Consider the following 19,613-nt stretch of genomic DNA (forward strand, 5'->3'; position numbering starts at 1 on the left):
CTTACACGGGTAGGCCTGAGTAGTAATACACTAGTTGATTTTTAAATGAGATGGCAGTGCCGGATCGTCAATTCTAGGATACTGGTGTTCCAACAAAAATCTCTTCAAGGTGTGGAGGAAATCTTTTCTTTCTTGAAGGGATGGAGTCTAATCTAATAAGCAAGCACCGCAACTTAAGACCAACATCTTGAAAGAATTTATGAAATGGACCCTGCCTTGTATTTGCCCCGGATACAGGGATCTTTTTCGAGTGGGAGCCTAGTGTAGTGGGCCTGTGTGAAATAGGCCGCAAAGGTATACATACATCTTTTTTTTTTTTTTTTTTTTCGACTTCCAGATAATACAATGGAGCTTGGTTACATTATAAGATAAATTTTCATGTTTTATAACACTGATTTTCTTGTCTTTTATACTAATAGTTTGGAGAGGATAATTGTATGCGTTTTCATGTGTTTACAATGTTTATTTAATAATGATTCTTAAAAAGAGAGAATTTTTATAAAAATGGTTAGAGCAAAGTATTTTTTTTAGAGCCAAAATCTACACGTTGTTAAAACCGGATATAATTTTAGGGTCAGGGGTACCGGATAAGCACATCTTATCTTTCCGATATTTTTTTATACAGGAAGCCTGAGAAGGCAGAATAAGGAACAAGGCCTCCATGACCATGGCACCAACTATTGCACACGACTCTGCATCTGCTAAAACTAAAAAAACATCACGTGGAACTTATGTATAAAGCTTCATTCTTGAAATAACTTAGTACTTAGCTGAACATAGGAACATAAGGTATAGAGAGAGATTTTTTATCGAATACTGAGAGATATACACCAGATGTTGATGGCACAAAGATTGTCATTACCGCACTAAATCATTGGATCTTAAACTTATTTGCAATATTAATTAGACACAGATTAACATGAATGGATATAAAGAATCAATGACCTAAAGTTGTAACAATGGGGCTCCCGAACATTTATATATTTACAGCATTGGAGCATACCAAGTCCATAAAACAGTGCCCAGGAAAACAAAAAACAAAAAAAACAAAAAAAAAATTGCGCTCCAAAAAGAATCTTTAAACTTTCGGCTATTTACTCTGTGTACTATGGTATCAGGTTCCGATTGAGATTTCCATGAACAAATTAACGCTGCAAGACATACATGAGGAGCGGGCCAATAGCTACTTGGGGGGGGAAAAAAGGGTGCCGGTACCACTGCTTTCTTTCCTTCTTGTTTCCATTACCACCTCTAAGCTCTACCATTCCCATGCAAAATGGCATGTTGACACGAACGAGGATGGAAGAATTACTGATACCAAGAACCTGATCCAAACTTCAGTGGCAGAGTGTCTCTCCATAGGTTACCCAGCGCACAAAACTATCCGAAAATTCCTCAAGAACCTCTAAACACTGGGTTTCATCATAGGATAGCTCCATTGCAGTCTGCTCCCTCCCCTACCAATATAACGTAACAGAGGTGGGCTTAAATCAATAAAATCACAAGGAAAAACAGAAAAGAAAAGATCATTGATTTTAACTGAAACTTAGACCACATATCATGTGAGCCTTGCAGAGCCATATCAACGGCATAAATCATACACAAGACCAAACAAAAACAACAGTTCTTGCTATATTAAAGAGTGTAGAATATCACTATTGCATAATGCAATATCTCTATACCCCGAAGTCAACATGTATGAGATAATACAACAATCAATACAAATTGAAGGTGTTCAAATTTTACTATATAATTAGTAAAACTGTTTATAAAAGACCATGCATTAAGCTAATTTGATCTGCTGTAACAACAATTAAAGACGACAAGAGCAGTTTACTGATAGAACACAATTTTAAGTATATACGTTAGTGTACCCATAGATTTGCATCAAAGGCAGCTATAGATAGCCTCCACCATTACTAGTTCTTATCACGGCATAGTGACCACTTGGAACTTCACAATCTAGATGACCAAATCTTCACCACATTCTTTTGTGAGCAGTCCAAAGACAAAATAGATAAAAATTATCTTAGTAAGGAATTTTTTTAGCACACTTTACTATTGCAGATAAAGGACTGCAGAACTTCACACATCTTAGGCATGTAGCCTCTTACTATAAAATCAATTAGAAAATCTATTCCTCAGAGAATACTAATAGCATAACAAGAAAAGATACTAACCTTTATGCTAGATCCACATTCACTGGTAGATGGGGTCATATCCCCAACAACTCCATTGATGACATTCTCTGACGACAACCCAGCAATTGGAGAGTTCGTTATTGTTGACCTGCAACCATAAAAAAGGGTGGGTGACTAAGTTCCACCAAAAACAATTCACATCTGTGACATATCAGCAATCTAATCCACAAAAAGGATATATTTTCTTTTCAATATGCAGGGCTTAGGGTATGGCCATAAAATATTATAAAATGTACAAAATGTCAGAAATGCTTTCAAAATGTTTACAGCAGAATCTAGGTATGGCCATAAAATCTTCAACCCAGAAACCTACAAAAAAGAAGACAATTTCTTTTGATATTCACTAGAATGCTTATATATATGACAGCAACACTATGACACTTTTACACATGCAAAAATACTAAAAGAATAAATGGAACAAACATCATAAATAATGTATCCTAAATTAAATCTATTAATAGTTAAATATATTTGTTCTATATCCAAAGGTTGTTCTTTGTTGCGCCAGATAAATAAACAAAAGAAAACAGAAACAAAAATTTTTATTTTTATTTTTCAAAAAGAATGAAGTCATTGTAAGGATGAGTGACTAATAGTAAATTGTTAAAATAATTGACAACCAAAAACCAAAGTGTCACATTTGGTAAGAAAAAGCACAATGAAGCAGTCATTGCAGAAACTTTTAATACAATCATGGTAAAGGTTCTAATTGAAGCAAAGTAAACAATGAATTTTATATACCGAGAAATTAACATGAACTTTGGTTACACGCTATATTCCACAAATCAGAAAACTAGAAATTGAGGCTTTTCTTGGTATGTATAAATCTTTCTTTTGCTATTCTTGAATATCCCCTTGGGATTTTGTTCTTGATTCAAAAGAAAATAATCTGGTACAGTAGTGTTATCAAAACTTTCAACGAAGTCCAACTACAAATTGACAATTTTGTAAGATAATGCTGATAATTTCATGCTCACGCAGCAACCGAGTTCCATCAGAGCTCACTGACAAGATTTTTACCTCCTCAGCACTCATCAAAGGATTACCTCTCATATAAATCTTCCTCACATGAATTTCCAGAGGAGGATAGCCAATCTAAATCAACAAAGTTGGAGCAGTCAAATGCATCCCCATGATCATCGTCAGGGTATCTGTCTCTTTGCATATCTCGAAAAAGGTGCCTTCGAGGCATCAAGGGAGTATATCTACATGTAAACAATTGCTTGCAAATAAGCTGAATAAAAAATTACAGATTATGGAATCATATTGAAGATCACAATATCTATCAGAAAGCCCAGATTTCTGTGCATACCATCCCTCCAATACACATTATGCGACAGAATATGTGTCAATTTGTTAAAATGGGAAAGAAAATGTGAGGACATGAGGAAACCAGATGATACAGCAGTTATGAAAAAGCATGTAAACAGCAACCGTTATTCCATGGCTATGCATGTCAAGAATGCGCCCTTATCAATATAAAATGATTCTAAAAAGCGGAGTCCTCTTTATCTTATAGACGATCCACCCTGTTTGCTTCATGCTATGCCACAAACAATAGCAATAGATAACAAAGCCTAGGAAGAAAAGATGAGAATCTTTCCACTTATAAGATAGTAAGCAATCATCGAAATTCAAATAATGCACACTAATATCATCATTGGCAACAAAACAATTGATGTTGGTAAGTTAATTAGTCATGTGTTCACAATTTTCTATCAAAATTAGGATAGTAGTTTGTGTTAGAAGTCTTGTCATTTGTCTACAACAAAAAACAGATATGTTGGAGATAAGAACAATGAGAACAAGGCGAAAAATTATCAAGCTCAATCACAGACCTAGATTAAGGTAAATTGAGACTTAGTGTTCTTCTAAGACCTAGGATTGATCATTGAAAGGTTCAAAATCTTGTCTTAAACATGTTTTCCAAAATCAGGATTTTTGATCATGGAATCAAGTAAATAGATTGTGTCCTTTATGTGTAGGTCATCTAAGAAGCCCTTTGATTGTGGGTTTATTCTTTCTTCTCCATTTTCAAAGAGATTGATTGAAATTTTTAATCAGGTATTTTTGCAAAACCAAATGGTTCAATCAATGTCATGATTGAGATTTCCAGTAAGAACTTTTATCAAAGACTAGAATGCACTGATCGAAAGCTCAATCAAATGAAGTCGTGTCAATTTTTCTTGTTTGACTGATTGACACAATTTATTTTCTTTTGAATACTCTCTCAGAATAGAATTTTAAAGGATTAAGATTCTATGTGATTGGCTATAAATATGATGTTACAGTCAGTCTAGGATAGCTCTTCAATTCTCTAGGGAAGGGAATTGATAATACAACTTCTACTACAAGTGCAATACATATACAATAGTTTAGAGCTTCCCTGGTCATTCATGCTCTGTTTGGTTGGAAGGATGGAAAATGGATGGAAGGTAGAGGGGGAGGGATAAATGAGGTATTCCTAGGGAAGGGAAGGTGTCTCCATCACTTTTTGTTTGGTTGAATGGAAGGGGTAGTAGAAAGGATGGATGAAGTGACACTTTTTTTTTTTTGGTTGGAAGCAAGGAAATTAGATTTTTAAAATTTTCATTTTTTCATTTTAAAAAATAGGCTATGAGGGATGCTTCATCCCTCTCTTTCCCTTCCTTCCAACCAAACAAGAGAAGCTTCTTCTATTCCGCCTCTCTTCCATCCCTTCCTCAATCCTTCATTCCAACCAAACATAGCATAAGGGTGTTCGTGGCTCTCAGTGAGAAAGGGAGGAAAAATGCCTTTTAGGAAAGTAACTCAAGGATTTAATTTGAAAAGAGTAGGCAAACCTTGAAAACGTCATATCACCACTTTCACAACTTGATATTTCTGGCGTCGATTCTGAAAGAATGTTATTTCCTCCTTGTGACATACCAGATAATACAGAGTTACAAAGGTCCTGCTTCATGTTTGAGCTAGACATGGATGATCTTTCACGGAGGATGTTTCCATCTGACATGGATCTTTTGAAAAATGACCTGGCAATACAGTGGACAACGGTTACAGTATAAGCTGCAGCAACATGATTTTGATCTCTCAGTTGCTATAAATCAAGCAATATTATCAATAAAAATGAACGAATCAAAATAATGCCATAGTACTCAACTCCCTGGTAACTAATCACATAGGACAATGAAAGACAATATCTGAACTCACATTTTTATGTGTATAGATGTAGCATGTCTTCCCAAGGGGTTGGCTCTAGTGGTGAAGCCCTGGGACTTGGTGCCTCATGAAGCATTAAGTCTCAGGTTCGAATCTTCTCAAGTGCGATCAATTTCTTAGGGCCACAACCGCGGACATAGTCCGAGCTTTACCCAATTCGTGTGGAGGGTCGATTTGCATGGGTCCCGTGGATTAGTTAGGGCAAAGCCCCGGACACCCCGGTTATCAAAAATAAATAAATAAATGTAAAATGTCTTTGCTGAACATCTTTAAGTTATTTACAGTGGAAATTCAAAAAATTGAAAATCAAGAAGGCAACTCAGGATTCTCAGGCAAGATATTCTTTTTCCAGGAAGAGCCATAGCAAGGGATAGTGCAGATATGGTGGTGTATTTTACCAAAAGAGACACGTTAATAATGGTAAAGAACAATGAGTACCTTCCATTTTCAACCACATTTGTTTGTCCATTTCTCCATCCACTGTAATGCTGGTCAGAATCCAACTCCCAGAGTTCAGGTTTACCCTGTTGCGGCTGGAAATACCCCAAGAATCTGCTCAAATTTTTGTCATACCAAAGGTTATTTTCAATATGAAGTGCATCCATTATTTTAAAAATCAATTAAGCAAGTAAAAAAAATAGACAGGTTCTGAGAAAGTGGAACACCGCGCCCCCCGCCCCCAAAAAAAAAAAAAGAGGAGGAGGAGTACAACACAACTTACACATTAATTGCATTTTGTTTCTCAGCATCCATGTACGCATTGCTGTAGTACCGCTGAAGAGTCCTGAAGAATTCCTGGGATTGTGTTGCGGCTTGCCACTGGCCCCTTCTCTGGGAGAATATCTATTTAGAGTCAAAAATTTAAGATGTCAATGGATGGATAATGAGAGACCTAATTAAGATGTCGTAGGCTCGGGCACGTGTGTTGAGTGCAGATATGTATCCAAGTATCAAACGTGTCAAATTCCCAAACTGAAGAAAACGGGAATACAGCTAAAAATTAATATCATTTAAGATTTTATTTAATTTTCAAGAGTAAGATAATGCATTTACATATAGATAGAGTTCAATACAGGCATTTCACTGGTTTTGAAGCAATAATATAATAAAATTGAATAATTTAATATGCATGTCCAATTAAAAGTTTTGGACACACATCCCATACCAGAATCAAGAATTGTGTGGCTGACACGAGCACTTCACATACTTTTAAAGAGTTTAGGTAACATAGGCCAAAAGTAGGAACAAGATTAACAAAAACTAATAATAAATCCGGATCACTATAATCAAACTCAACAAACATCAAGTATTCCCAGGCACATTAAACTACCTTGTTGTGCGCGGCTGAGCCACCATACTGGTGCGCAAGTGTGTCACCCATTCTCTCGTAGAACCCCATCAATTCATCAGCTATAGGGTCATCGAGGTCTATCTTTGCAGCGTCTATGACTCCAAGAGAACGGAGTTGCTTTCCAAGAGCAGCCAACCCATATGCATACTGTGCAACATTTGTGCGGTCTAAGCAGTCGATGCAATTGGTCCTGAGAACCCCCTTTTGGAACATGGGTGGCTTAACAGGATGATTTCCATTAGCCATGGAGTTACTCTCATAAAGTTTTGTGTCTGAGTTATTAGCATCTTCGTTGTCATTGTCATAATGTTTTTCGATATTGATTTTGCAATGTGTAGAGGGAGACAGACTGTTATCATCATCATCCCTGCATCATATATTCATTATGGCATATTAAACACAAATAAATAAATAAAGGTAAAATCTGCAGCTATAAATTCTCAGGTCAAATGTGCAACAATTACTAGTAGTATCTCATGGTCATTGGCAACTAAACAACACTTGATTTGACTACCAAAAACTAGGATTATTATTCTTGACACTCAGGTACAAACACATATTTTTTGCAGTATAAACCAATGCAACTGACTGACTACTAAAATATTCTTAAAAATACAAAAGCAAAATCAAGATCACGAAATTTACCCCAAAAAAAAAAAGAAAAAATCAAAATCATGAAATTTTTTCTGGTTAACTGTTGTCTTTAGGTGAACATTGCCCAAAAGATTCAGCTGGTGAGGGACTTTAGACCAAATACAACCTCAAAACCCAAAATTCAAGTATTTTCATTAAAAGGTTCAATTAATTATATAGATAAAATTCACATAGTTTATTTTCATTTTAGAAACGAATTGTCTCCAATTGATTTTAATTTAATTTAAGATAATGAGAAATCCAATTCACTGAGCATGTTCCACTGCTATGATGCAAAGTAGAGGACGAGAACATTGCTTAGAAAGATAGAGGGGGCATTAGGGAGCACAAGCCAAACTCTAACAAATACAAAATACCAAAGCTAACACAAAAGAACAAACAAGAAGGATTATATTTAAAGCCCATCCTTTGTCAAATCATTTTTTCCCACTGTAGAAGGATTGAAGGAATGGAAAATATTGCCTACCATACAAGTCACCATTATGCATACAGATGGAGTAATACCAGGGGAAAAAAGTATATATGGTTCAGAAAATTATTGGAATGAACAAAACAAACTTACTCAAAATAAGGACATTTTAAACACCCCTCAGACCTCATGGCTGGTGCTACTTGACAATAAAAGAGACCTGTAAGTGTCAATGCATATGCAGCAACTTTGCCCAAAAGTAGCAAGACATTTGTAGCTTTACTGGAAAAACCCAAAAAGAAAGAAAGAAAGAAAGAAAGAAAGAAATTAAAAAGAAGATAAGCAATAAAAGGAGTAAAAGAGGAGCAAAGAATCTGAGCACGGAAAAAAATACCTGCGAGAATGTTTGTGTAAATCCCAGTGAAGAAACTTAAGACGGTTCTCCTCTGATAAATCTTTATTTATAAATTCAATCGCATTAGCAAACTCTGCTCGGAGAATAGATTCTCTTGGCTTCTTTTCATGCGTCTGTTGATTGCAAAAACTGATAATTAATCAAAACATCCTTTTTTCTTCCATCGGAAAGGGGTGGAGAAGGTTAGATAATTTTAAATTCCTTTTGGATTAATGACATTTTACAGTTACAAAAGAAATAAATAAAGCAAATCCAGTTACCAAAATAAAGTATAAAATCATCAATACAACCCTAAATCAATAACAAAAACCTTACCTTAATCAAATTCAAAATGATTATGGGATTTCCATATCTCTTGCCAAGATTTTCAAAATGAAGTCTGGTGGCCTCATAATTTTGGTCCTTCTTTGACACTGAAAAAAGATAAAATCAATCTAAAGACATGGGGAATTACCTAAGAGGCTACAATTAACATGCAAATACATACATATAATATCAGGTTTGATATTCAGGCGTGAAGTTTCTTGAGACCAGAAAAGAGGGATTGAGCCACGGTTTTGAACGACAGAACTAATTTGCATCGGAAACCCTTCAGGAACATCCTCAAAAACAATCTGTTCTGTCTCAACATCATTTGCAACTCTGCCCTTCTCATTTACACCTCGTTTTAGATATCTATATCAGAAGAAAGCATTAAGGTGCCAAGACCACTATAAATATGTGCAGTGAAAATGATATTAACCATTTGAAATAGAAAGACGAATAATTTCATTAAAGAAAAACTGCAAAATTCATGTAAATTCAAGATGATGAAGCCGGAAAAAGAGGCTACAAAGCATTAATAATGCAACATGAATCAAGGAAGTAAACAAAATTAGATCAACCACCAAACCAAGACCTGAATCACACCCACTTTTTACTTTCTAGAAACACCAAGGACACAGAAACTGGGTGCCCACTACAACCCTATTTGTCATGTTGTTGACCATTGGCCAGTGTTGCTGCTTTCACTACCAATCATGGAAAGAAAGCATAACTACGATGGTATCACCCTACTCATCCCAACCATAGATTAACAGAAACATTCGAAGAATAGCACCATCGAACAATGAAGAAGACAACAATGATTGACTAAATTGCAATCATCTTATACATACAAACAACGCAACCACTGACATAGCAATTGAACTGCAAATGATCCATGGTCAGTTATTCGTCTCCATTTGCTACTCAGACAAACAACGCAACCACTGACATAGCAATTGAACTGCAAACCCCACTGAAAAGAAGAAAGAGAAAAGACTGAATTCACTTACAGGGACCTAAAAATATTTTAATTAGAATACACCCTGCAATCTAATACTCCAGATCACATCCCTTACTTCCATCAGAAAAATTGTTGCATTTAAGTTTTCAAGAAGAGCCATGATGGTTCGAATTTCTTTCCTTTCGCATTTTTAAGGACACTTCAAATTATTAGACCTTGAATTCCTCACTAAATCTAGAGTTTCAGTGCAAACTATCATTTTACCAAACCACATAAAACATCCACCAAAAAGCTACACACTTTCCCCAATTCTATAGCACAGAGGTTCCTCCTGTTGTTCACATTTATATGCCAAAAATCAATTCATAATACAAATTTTCTTTTCAGATATAATAGATTGTAACCCTAGACTCAGATAGTCAGAGTATACGAATGTCTTGATGAAGACCTAGAGTGGAGGGAATAGGTGTTAGTAAACAAATTACCTATTTGAACAGAAATTCAAAAATAAACTACTATTAATGATAATTTGAATTATCATAAAACCATATAAAAACCATCATGTTTGCAAACATAAAGCAGGTAAACAAAGATAACATTCACACACAAACACACGTGTACGTGAAAAAATCCATTGAAAAAATCCATTGAAAAAATACCATGAGAACTATACCAGACATATTAAATCCACTGTGACAAAGGTTGTACTGGGTTAACCGGAATATAAACACAAGAATTCGCTATTTACCTCTAACCCAGACTCAAGTCGGACATTCTCCTTGATCTTCTCCTCCTTTAGCACATTGAAATCTATGACTAGAATTGTCCCGTTCATAGGTGTGTGGAAGATACTTTCGGATTTAAATAATCCTTCTAGCACTCAACAAGAAAACTTTCACAATTGGGTTGCTATAATGCACTCAATAAGATTTCATATCTTGTGCATGCTTAAGCTATGCTTGCTTAGGTTGTGCTTATGTTCTTTGATAACATACGCTGTCTATATAGCATCAAAGCATTAAAGGACTATGGCCAAGAGAGTAAATCCTAATTGGAAACTTCAATTCCGCAGGTTTCATTCGATCAAACAAACTTTCAACAAATTTATAAGTACCCCAATGGCTTTCACTCAATCCATCAATCAGTCGAAGAAGCCCTATCCTGAACTCTTTAGGATTCCAAAAGTATAAATTTTATAAAATATCTTATGCATTCCAATTGAGGTTTTCATGAATCAAACATGTAATCTAAAAACCCTAAGATGTTTAGTGAGATGAATGCATATGAATATTAACCCTAATTTGGTGAGTGCATATTGCCAGTTGCAATTAACTTTTTGCCCCTGCTTGTAGCTTTAAATTCCAAGTTCGTCTTGGACAAAGGTAACTCCAAACTCCAAGTTATGGAGGAAATTAGCCAACTAAGTCCTATGGTCACGCTTTGAAACCAAATATGCAGCAAACTTGCAATTTCTGGAGCCCAAATCACGTGTCTCCAAACCCTCACTATACTGCAACTGTCACTCAAGACTATATACCCACATTCCCTTTCTTCCCTGACCATACCCTTGCTCTGTATCAGTTGAAATCAAATTGACAACACAGATAAAAGTGGCAGGTTATGTTCAGTCATGCATCTAACAAAGGTAAAGACTGTATGTTCCTATAGTAAAAAATAAACAAATACCTTTCCAACCCAGATTAGGCAACTCGAATCCATCATGACTTGATTAGATGCAACAGGTCAATTCCAACAAAGATTAGGGGAATAAAACTTTTGACAATTAATTTTTTTCCCCAAAATTTTTCGTCAAGACAAAAATAATAATAAATAAACGAATTCCTTGCCTTGAAAGGAAATGTAACAACTTGACCATTAAACTACAGATTCCAAAGACTTAGTACAGTATTCAATATAACAAAGGTTAAAATCCCGCCAGGTCATTAGTGGATAGAAATGAACTACCTTCAGTTGCGGGTCAAACCGAGCAGTAAAAGCCAGATTCGGTATAACAATAGGTTAAAATCGGCAGAATATGGGTACCCAAATTCAACCCATATTTAGTGCACAGTTAGCATTGCAGTACCTTAAAAAAAACAATTTTTTTATGTAGAGCTGTCAAAAATGTGTTCTATATGGAACATCAAAATAGTGTTTGGTAATGCAGTAAGTAGGGCGATTTTATAAACATTCTTCTTTCATAAATAGACTCCTTCTATGTATTTGTTACCTCTACTTGCAAAAAGCTCCAATTGTTAGCTTTGGCTAAAAGCTCTATTGAGGCAAAACCTCTACAACTAAAAGGCGCCTTTTTATGACCAAGCCCATTTAAAAGAAAGTTTGGAAATTAATATCGCTTTTAGTCTCTCCAACAGGAATGCCAAACAGGCACTTAGCCCGCTATAAAAGATATCCAGATAGATAAAAAGACCAAGGACATAACACTTGCGACAATTATTTCCTTTAACCAGGGGGGAAAAAAAGAAGAAATACTCAATGTTTTCCTTAAGAAGAAACGGTTACAACTTCACTAATTACAGACATCCAATGCATTCTTCACAATTACATACCTGGTGCCAGCATAATGACGTGAACGTCTTGCAATGAGAGTCAGCTTGAAGTCCCGCCCGGATATAGATAATGTAGCCTGGATTCACAAAGCAACTAATAAAACCTCAAACATTTAAATCATGAAAAAAGAACTCATAGCAATCTATAAAGTTCAGCAGGCAATATTAAAAGCTGACAAAAATAAGAGGGCTGGCCCAGCGGAGGCCCACCCTCAAAAGGCGACAAGAATACTAAACATAATTCAGTAGCATTTTTTTAGTTCAAATAATTAACTTAAGTGACGTGTTATTCTAACCCAATAAACAAGACATTCAAATGTCTAAATTTATGCTCAAATCTATGAAATTGTACCATAAAGAAAAACACTGATTGAAAACTTCAAATTAATTTACTTTAAAAGAAAATAAGGGCATTAGTATATAAACGAAGTTGCAAGAGAATAAATTCGTCAGCTAACATATTTTTAGATTATAAAAAAGCTAAAGATTGAACAATAGGTTTTCTAATATATAAACAAAGATTGGTAAATCAGAGGACATACTACAGATGGATACAAGAAAATCCTAGTATAACTCCAGACCAGAGAAGCAGCAAAAAAATCACCTGTTTAAAAAAACCATAGACCAAAGCAACTGTCCAAATAGTATTCTGAAGGAGATTCCGAACTCCATGAGTCAAGAACTCATTCCAGACGAACATAGTTTCATAGAGAACCGGTCCTGGCTCACTATAACACATATTCTTTTGAAAACTCCGCATAACATGGTATGAGTAGCTGAAAAAGAAGTCCTTTGTAAGATCCACCATGCTCAGGAGCTTCTTGTATCTATGCCATCAAAAATAAATAAAACAAAGTCAATAAATACACCCCAAGAAATTTGAGATGAAAAAGATGAAGCATAAAAAAACAGGTAGATGATAAACAGTAACAATAAATAGGAATTCCCGTTGACTACTATAGTAACTTATATGCCAAAATATAAAAATGTGTGCATGTGTGTGTATTTGTGAAATTAATACCGGGCTAACGAAGACTGAAGTTTGCCAATACATTTCTGCTGAATGGCAGAATTGTAATTGCATAAAGTGACTGTAAAACATAGCAATTGATAAAGATGCTAAAACCAAAATATTTTGATGATTTCATAATTTGCCAATCCCAACTTTGTTATCATACTTAAAAAAGATATAAGTGCATCAAACTGCAAAACTAATGAATCACACATCTCCCAAATTTGTTACGATATAGATCCAACAATCTGGATCCTGAGATACAATGCTCAACTAATGAATCAGTCTGCATCTCAAAGAACTCTCACACTACGCCTATTGTGTCACGTCATTGGTTCAAAGTAAGTGAAGTGCCTATATTAAACTCTTATCTATTGCATAATATTAATTTTATTCTAAAAGACTAAAAGAAAATTATTAAATAATGCAAACATTAACCATTCTTATCCTCGGGTTTGGAAAATTTCATCAGTCTCACACTTAGACACAAACCCACACCTGAGACGTGTATAAAGTTTCATTTAACATAAGGGTGAACATGCTTCAAAATTATTGGGAATAACTTTTGCAACTTCTAGTGCTCCAAAAATTTATGTTCTATTACGAAAAACGCAGCAAACCCAAGAACAAATTAAGAAACACGATAGAAAAGGTAAACACGCCACACAAAGAACACAAAGATTTAGCGTGATTCAATAAAGCCTACATCCATGGTGGTCACTATGCGAAAAATAGGAGATTAAAAGTTTCAACCCCCAAACCCTAGCTTTTGCTCTCACTCCCTCTGCAATTTTCAGTGTCTCAATAATTCCACCCCAAATCCTAAGCACCCTTATATATTAGGCTACAAGAGAATACTAAACTGGGTCCATGGCCTGCAAGCAAAAATCAAGTTCAAAAGTTCTCCATTCAACGGGTCACAACGCGACCCAACACCAAATTCGGGCCACAACATCACATGTTCATTATTTCATATTTTTTTCATCACTTTTTTGTTTGTTGATGATACATTATAATAATTCTTTTAATGTAATAACATAATGAGGTAATTTATTTCATTTTATAGAATGTTGTAATTCACAATCTGATTTTAAGATTCAACCCACATCCTGAAAAACTTATCGATACATCAGATCCAGATTTCCTTTTTTTTCTTTTTGGTAATCATCCGATCCCAGTCTCGACCAACTTGAAGGCGGCAATATTTTTTAAGAAAGTCAATCGCAATTTCAATGAAATATAAAAAAGGACAATACACCTCTTCATAGTTCAAAGTGATTTCTGTGACTTCTTTACGAGAAACCTGGACAAAAACATTAACATGCAGAATAGACAATAACCTGTTCTCATTCTTAGATTCAACCATGTTGTCTAGAACTGCAGAATTTGGAAGTGGAATCATCTCACTCTTGGAGACAGCATAGATGGTATGGCCACAAATTGCACCAATCTGCCTTCGTTTCGTAATAAGCAGCATGTAATAAGGCCCCAGAAATCTAATGAACCCTAGAAACAGCATAGCACGGTGAATATTGTAATGAATACAATTAACTGCTTAAGTCCGTTGGGATATAAAAGATATACACTTGAAAGACTACATACCAACAATTCCGTAACAAGTAGTGACAAATTTAAGGCCTCCGGTTGACCTGTTTCCCTCGTGTATCCTTCTCAACAGGTCAGAGCATTCAATCTCTGTATATGTAGTAGAATCTTCACGGATGTTTAGCTCAGAAGGCTCCAACCTGTCAATCTTTAAAACTCTCCAGTATGTTCTACTCTTATCTCTTCCTATCATATAAAATTTCTGCAGCATAATATTTGAAATACAATGGTGTAAATTGTGCAATATTATAGGCAAAAGTATACTCAATAAGAAAATAAATATGTATACACACACAATCATATAAATGTGTGCATGTATGTGCAACCACTGTAAATATCTGCTAGAGAAGATCACATGATTGACGATACTAAAGATCACTCGATCATTGTTGATACTTGGTAGAATAGAGATACATTTAAAACATCAACACAGAAATCAAACCATAAATCAAAAAAGAAAATGCTCAAATATTATGGTAAGTTCAGTGAAGTACTCATAAACTGCTTTCAAATACAGACACGCACACAAAAAAAGAAAAATATAAAATAAAATAAAACAAAGGAAATTTTGGATTTTAGTGACCAAACTTAAAACATAATTGCTCTTTAGCGACCCTAAATTTAGGAAGAGACGAATAGTTACCAAAAAAGATATGTTCTTCATTGACCATTTGATGATTTTTTCCATATATGTCTATCTAGAAGTAACTCATTTCATTGTTGGACAAATCTATCCTTTCACCTTCACCACCGTCACTGATGTTATTTACTACAAACATCCATCTATACATATATATATGCCTACATTAGTATACATTCATTGTCTTCTCATTGAGAAATTGGCGTTACATCTCAGAATGATAAATTAGAACCTATTGGCCGAGATAAATAATTTCTAGGGTTTCACTCAGTTCAAGAGAGGACATAATAATGAAGAGATCAATGGAAGGTGGACAAATCAATAATGGAGAATTATATAATATTGTAAAGGTGGACTTGGCCGTCCTCCTCACGGCGACGAGGCCAGCGCAATCTGAGCTCGAAGGGGCCAAATCGCCAACTCCACCGTCACTCTCGTCATGCCCTACCCGGGTGGCCGGTGGATTGGTTCCGACGCTGCCACTCTCAAGCGGGAGGGTAGTTTAGGTTATTCTACATTCTTCTATTATTTTCAAAAAAAAAAAAAGAAGAAAGTATTTTGACGAAGTTATCCTTCAATGGTCACTTAAAGGCATTTAACTTTTAATTTGGTAACTACTCATCTTTTCTCAATTTTATGGTCACTTGAAGAGCAATTTTGTTTAGATTCTGTCTCTAAAATCTATTTTTCCTTAAGAAAAAAAGAGAGAGAGAGCTAAAATACCAACTTACCATTTTGAATTGTAGACAGGTTATTATTGAAACTTGATTATGTGATCAATATACTCAATTTTCATTCAACATTAAAATGCTAGCAGACGGTTTAGAGCATTCTGACATAATTACTTTCTAAGGTGTACACCAAATATTAACTGTATGCAGTAATCAATGACAACATTATAAGCACAAATATTGGCCAAAATGAGTTAAGGTGCTGAGGCAAAGACATATTCGCCCTTGGAATGTTTAAAATATTGGAGAACATATCAAACCTCAAAACAAATAGATATGAAAATTGAACAATCCTTCGTTTTCAACCAAATTCAAACTTTTTGTTGTTGCACACGAAAACTGATAGTAGCACAATGTATATGCTATACTGCTGTAATGAAACCAAATGCATAAAATAAATAGTGAGGTTATAATCTTGTAAATGTCATAAATGAAAAATATATATTTATACTGAATTTTGAAACTTCTGAAATCCTTATGTAATCGACAAACCTTTCAGATTGATGTAAGACACAATGAATTAGTTTGCTTTGACTTCTATGTAAACTGGAACTTGAGCACAAAGGCAGGTAAATGCATACATCGATATCAACAACACTGATGAAAAATTTGTCCTTAATTGAATATAAAGAGTGCTAACAAATGTAATTTGAACAACCTAATGTTATAGAAGTTTGGAGATATGATTTCAGATCGAAGTAAGCTAACTAAGCTAGTCAATTCAAGACAATAGAAAATCAGAACATCTTTATACCGATCGAGTCTCGTATAGCCTGAATTTCTGCATACAGGCCTGGGATGCGGGAGAGGAGGATTCGTCTTCGGTGTTTGTCAGAGTGAGCAGGGGGCTCCCATTCTCCGACGCCATTAGGGTTCAGATCCCGAGCCTCGGGCTCGGGAAGCAATCAGACTCGCATTCAACTGAGAAACTCACCGACTTTCCCGCCATATGCACCCCATCATGAAGTTTGGCTGCTTCAAGTATAGCATTTTCTTTCCCTTCTCTATCTTCAACCCTCCTCACTTTTATTCCAATTTTTTTGTGTCTTCCATTCACAAACAAACACCCTAACAGAAACCCCTAGATTATACCCACAATTCTTTGTATATGTGTGTGTCAAAATAATTATATATATACAATATATATTATATATATTTATTTATATACACACAGAGATGTAGAAAGAGAGGCTCTAATCCTACAAACAGCTTCTGATCTTCGGCCAGATAATACAGATAACAAAAAGATACACAATTTGAAGCTAATGGCGAGAGGCAAAACAAAAATTGGAAAGAAATAAGATAGATCGATAATTGAGGCGAAATTTAAGGGAAATTTGAAATTGAAAATTGAAAATGGATATATTGTAGGAGGAGGAACAGGGAAAAGATCAGAATGAAAAAATAAAATAAAAATTTTGGTGGGAGGAACTAGAAAAGCTTCGAAGTTGAATATACCTAATTTTCTTGATGATGATGATGATATATATTGGTAATATTTATTAGAGATTCAAGAAAGAGTGAATGAATGTAGAGAGAGAAAGGAGAAGGAACTCTCGGATGCGAAGAAGAAATCAAAACCACACCTTGGGTGGCCACACCATATACACAAAAAATACATTATTTTTGTTACTAAAATTATTCCATTTTCCGCTGACCCAAAAGGCCAATTTAATGTGCGAGCTTCTTGTGAACAATACTTGATTTTTCCTTTTCTTTTTCTTTTTTTTTGATTAATTAATTAAATAATGTCTTTTATACCTATGAAATAAATTATATAAATATATATTAAATTACAACGAAGGTCTGTTTGGCAAACGTGTGTCAAATATAAAAGTCAAATGTTTAATTTTACCAGTTTTCGGGGTTAGTGTATGATATTAAAAAAGACAACTTCCAATGATTGAGGTTTCTTTTATTAGTCTTAATACGTTGGTGAGAAGAGTGCTTGATCTGAATTCTGAAGTCGTGGTGACGACTACAACTCAAAAACCAATCCATTTACGACTTCTGATTGATTCTGATGACCTAATTAGAGTAATACCAATTCTGATTCTAGAATGATCCCTTTTGTACACTATTTGATCCCGCTGTCATTTTTGACAGATTCGTAGTAAGAATTTGTTTAATTTAAGATTAATTTAATATTAACATCGTAATTATGTTGTTGGACATCGTTTTAAAAAAAAAATAAGAAAAAAAACTTCTCATATCACCTACATAATCCTACATTTAATTTCCTTACTCCATCTGCCCTTTTGCACTCTAACACCCTTGTGTTTGTGAGTTTTAACTTTTTTTGGATATAATCCTCAAACGGAACACATGATTTTCAATCTGATTATCAGGTATTATACTACTGTATGAGTCCTGATTTTTTTTTTTTGTTTGGAACAACAAATTTTATCCACACTTTTTTTAATGGTCTATAAATTACATCTGCCGGTCACATTCCAAACACACTTTTTTTACTCTCTAAATATTATAAATGGAAAATAATGGATAGATGATAAATTTTATCCACACCTATAAAAGATATTGTGTATTTTCTTTTCTTTTTTTCGATTGGACAGAAAATACTCATAATTTATTTGTTAAGAGAATGAAAGATAAAGTTTTAATTATTTTTACAATTATATCTAATAATATCTATAATATTGTAATTTATGGAAGACAGAACTCTAATTTAAAATTGGTATAATTTAGATAATATTTAATTCAAAACTTCTATAATAATAGTGTACTTACCTTCTCTCATTTCTTTCACCTATTTTGTAGCAGATGAAAATTTGTTAAGGAGGTATGATAAGTTGATAACCCATCATTCCTAATCTCATTTTTTTCCTTGTATCATCTCTGCTGAATACAAATTTGTTTTTTCCTTTCTATTTTCTTTTTACACCTCTTACTTCCTTTTTACCGAACACAGTATAAAAAAAAATGAATGGTAATAAAAAAATACCGGGTAAAGTATAAAAAAATATATAAAAAAACTGTATACAAAATATACAAGAAATAACCTTGCTGTTTAAAAAGTACATGTAAATTCATGTATTTTGACAATTTGTAACAAATTGTCCCATGTCAACAATTTTGACCAATTTTTTATATAAAAACTCACAAAATATCCTTACAGGCATTTTAGGTACATTTTTTTTTCTTTTTCTTTTTTTTTTTTTTATACAAACTCTAAAATTTGCAAAAAAATTATAAAAACTATAAAATATCCAAATACCTCAATATTTTTTAATTATAAAATTTAAAAATATATATAAAATTTCCAATTTTTTTAAACTTTTTTTTTTATTTTTGTTAACGACATTTTAGATATTTCAATCTTCAATTTGAAGAATTGTCCTTAATTGCTCAATTGGATATTTTCTAGTTTTTATAATTTTTTTTTTTTGCAAATTTTAGAGTTTGTATAAGGAAAAAAAAAAAGAAAAAAAAGAAGGATAATTGCAGTGAATTCTCAAACCCAATAATTTTTAATTGGCTATTTCAATCTTCAATATTTTTTTAATTACAAAATCTAAAAATATATATATAAATTCCTTTAA

The 19,613-nt window shown here is 34.0% G+C and overlaps 1 protein-coding gene across 2 annotated transcripts; it reads right to left on the reverse strand.

Moving 5' to 3' along the window:
• Positions 1 to 852: 852 nt before the first annotated feature.
• On the reverse strand, positions 853 to 17,664 carry LOC132276039 (phosphoinositide phosphatase SAC3-like). 2 transcript variants are annotated; one of them, XM_059777289.1, is made up of 16 exons: positions 16,808 to 17,663; positions 14,680 to 14,884; positions 14,418 to 14,583; positions 12,670 to 12,892; positions 12,066 to 12,142; positions 8,716 to 8,903; positions 8,544 to 8,641; positions 8,208 to 8,341; positions 7,967 to 8,095; positions 6,730 to 7,117; positions 6,121 to 6,242; positions 5,838 to 5,951; positions 5,024 to 5,212; positions 3,248 to 3,406; positions 2,181 to 2,289; positions 853 to 1,457 (listed from the first exon to the last, which is right to left on the reverse strand). In XM_059777289.1, exons 1-16 carry the CDS (start codon positions 16,919 to 16,921, stop codon positions 1,338 to 1,340), a joined length of 2,535 nt encoding a protein of 844 aa, XP_059633272.1. In that variant the 5' UTR covers positions 16,922 to 17,663; the 3' UTR covers positions 853 to 1,337. The 2 variants fall into 2 exon arrangements, with proteins under 2 accessions (XP_059633272.1, XP_059633273.1); XM_059777290.1 differs by lacking the exon at positions 7,967 to 8,095 and having other exon boundaries at positions 16,808 to 17,664.
• Positions 17,665 to 19,613: the final 1,949 nt, after the last annotated feature.

Source organism: Cornus florida, unplaced genomic scaffold, assembly GCF_030987335.1.
Source record: "Cornus florida cultivar Cherokee Brave unplaced genomic scaffold, ASM3098733v1 CherokeeBrave_3.0.0_Hap2_Chr10, whole genome shotgun sequence".
NCBI classification, from domain to species: domain Eukaryota; kingdom Viridiplantae; phylum Streptophyta; class Magnoliopsida; order Cornales; family Cornaceae; genus Cornus; species Cornus florida.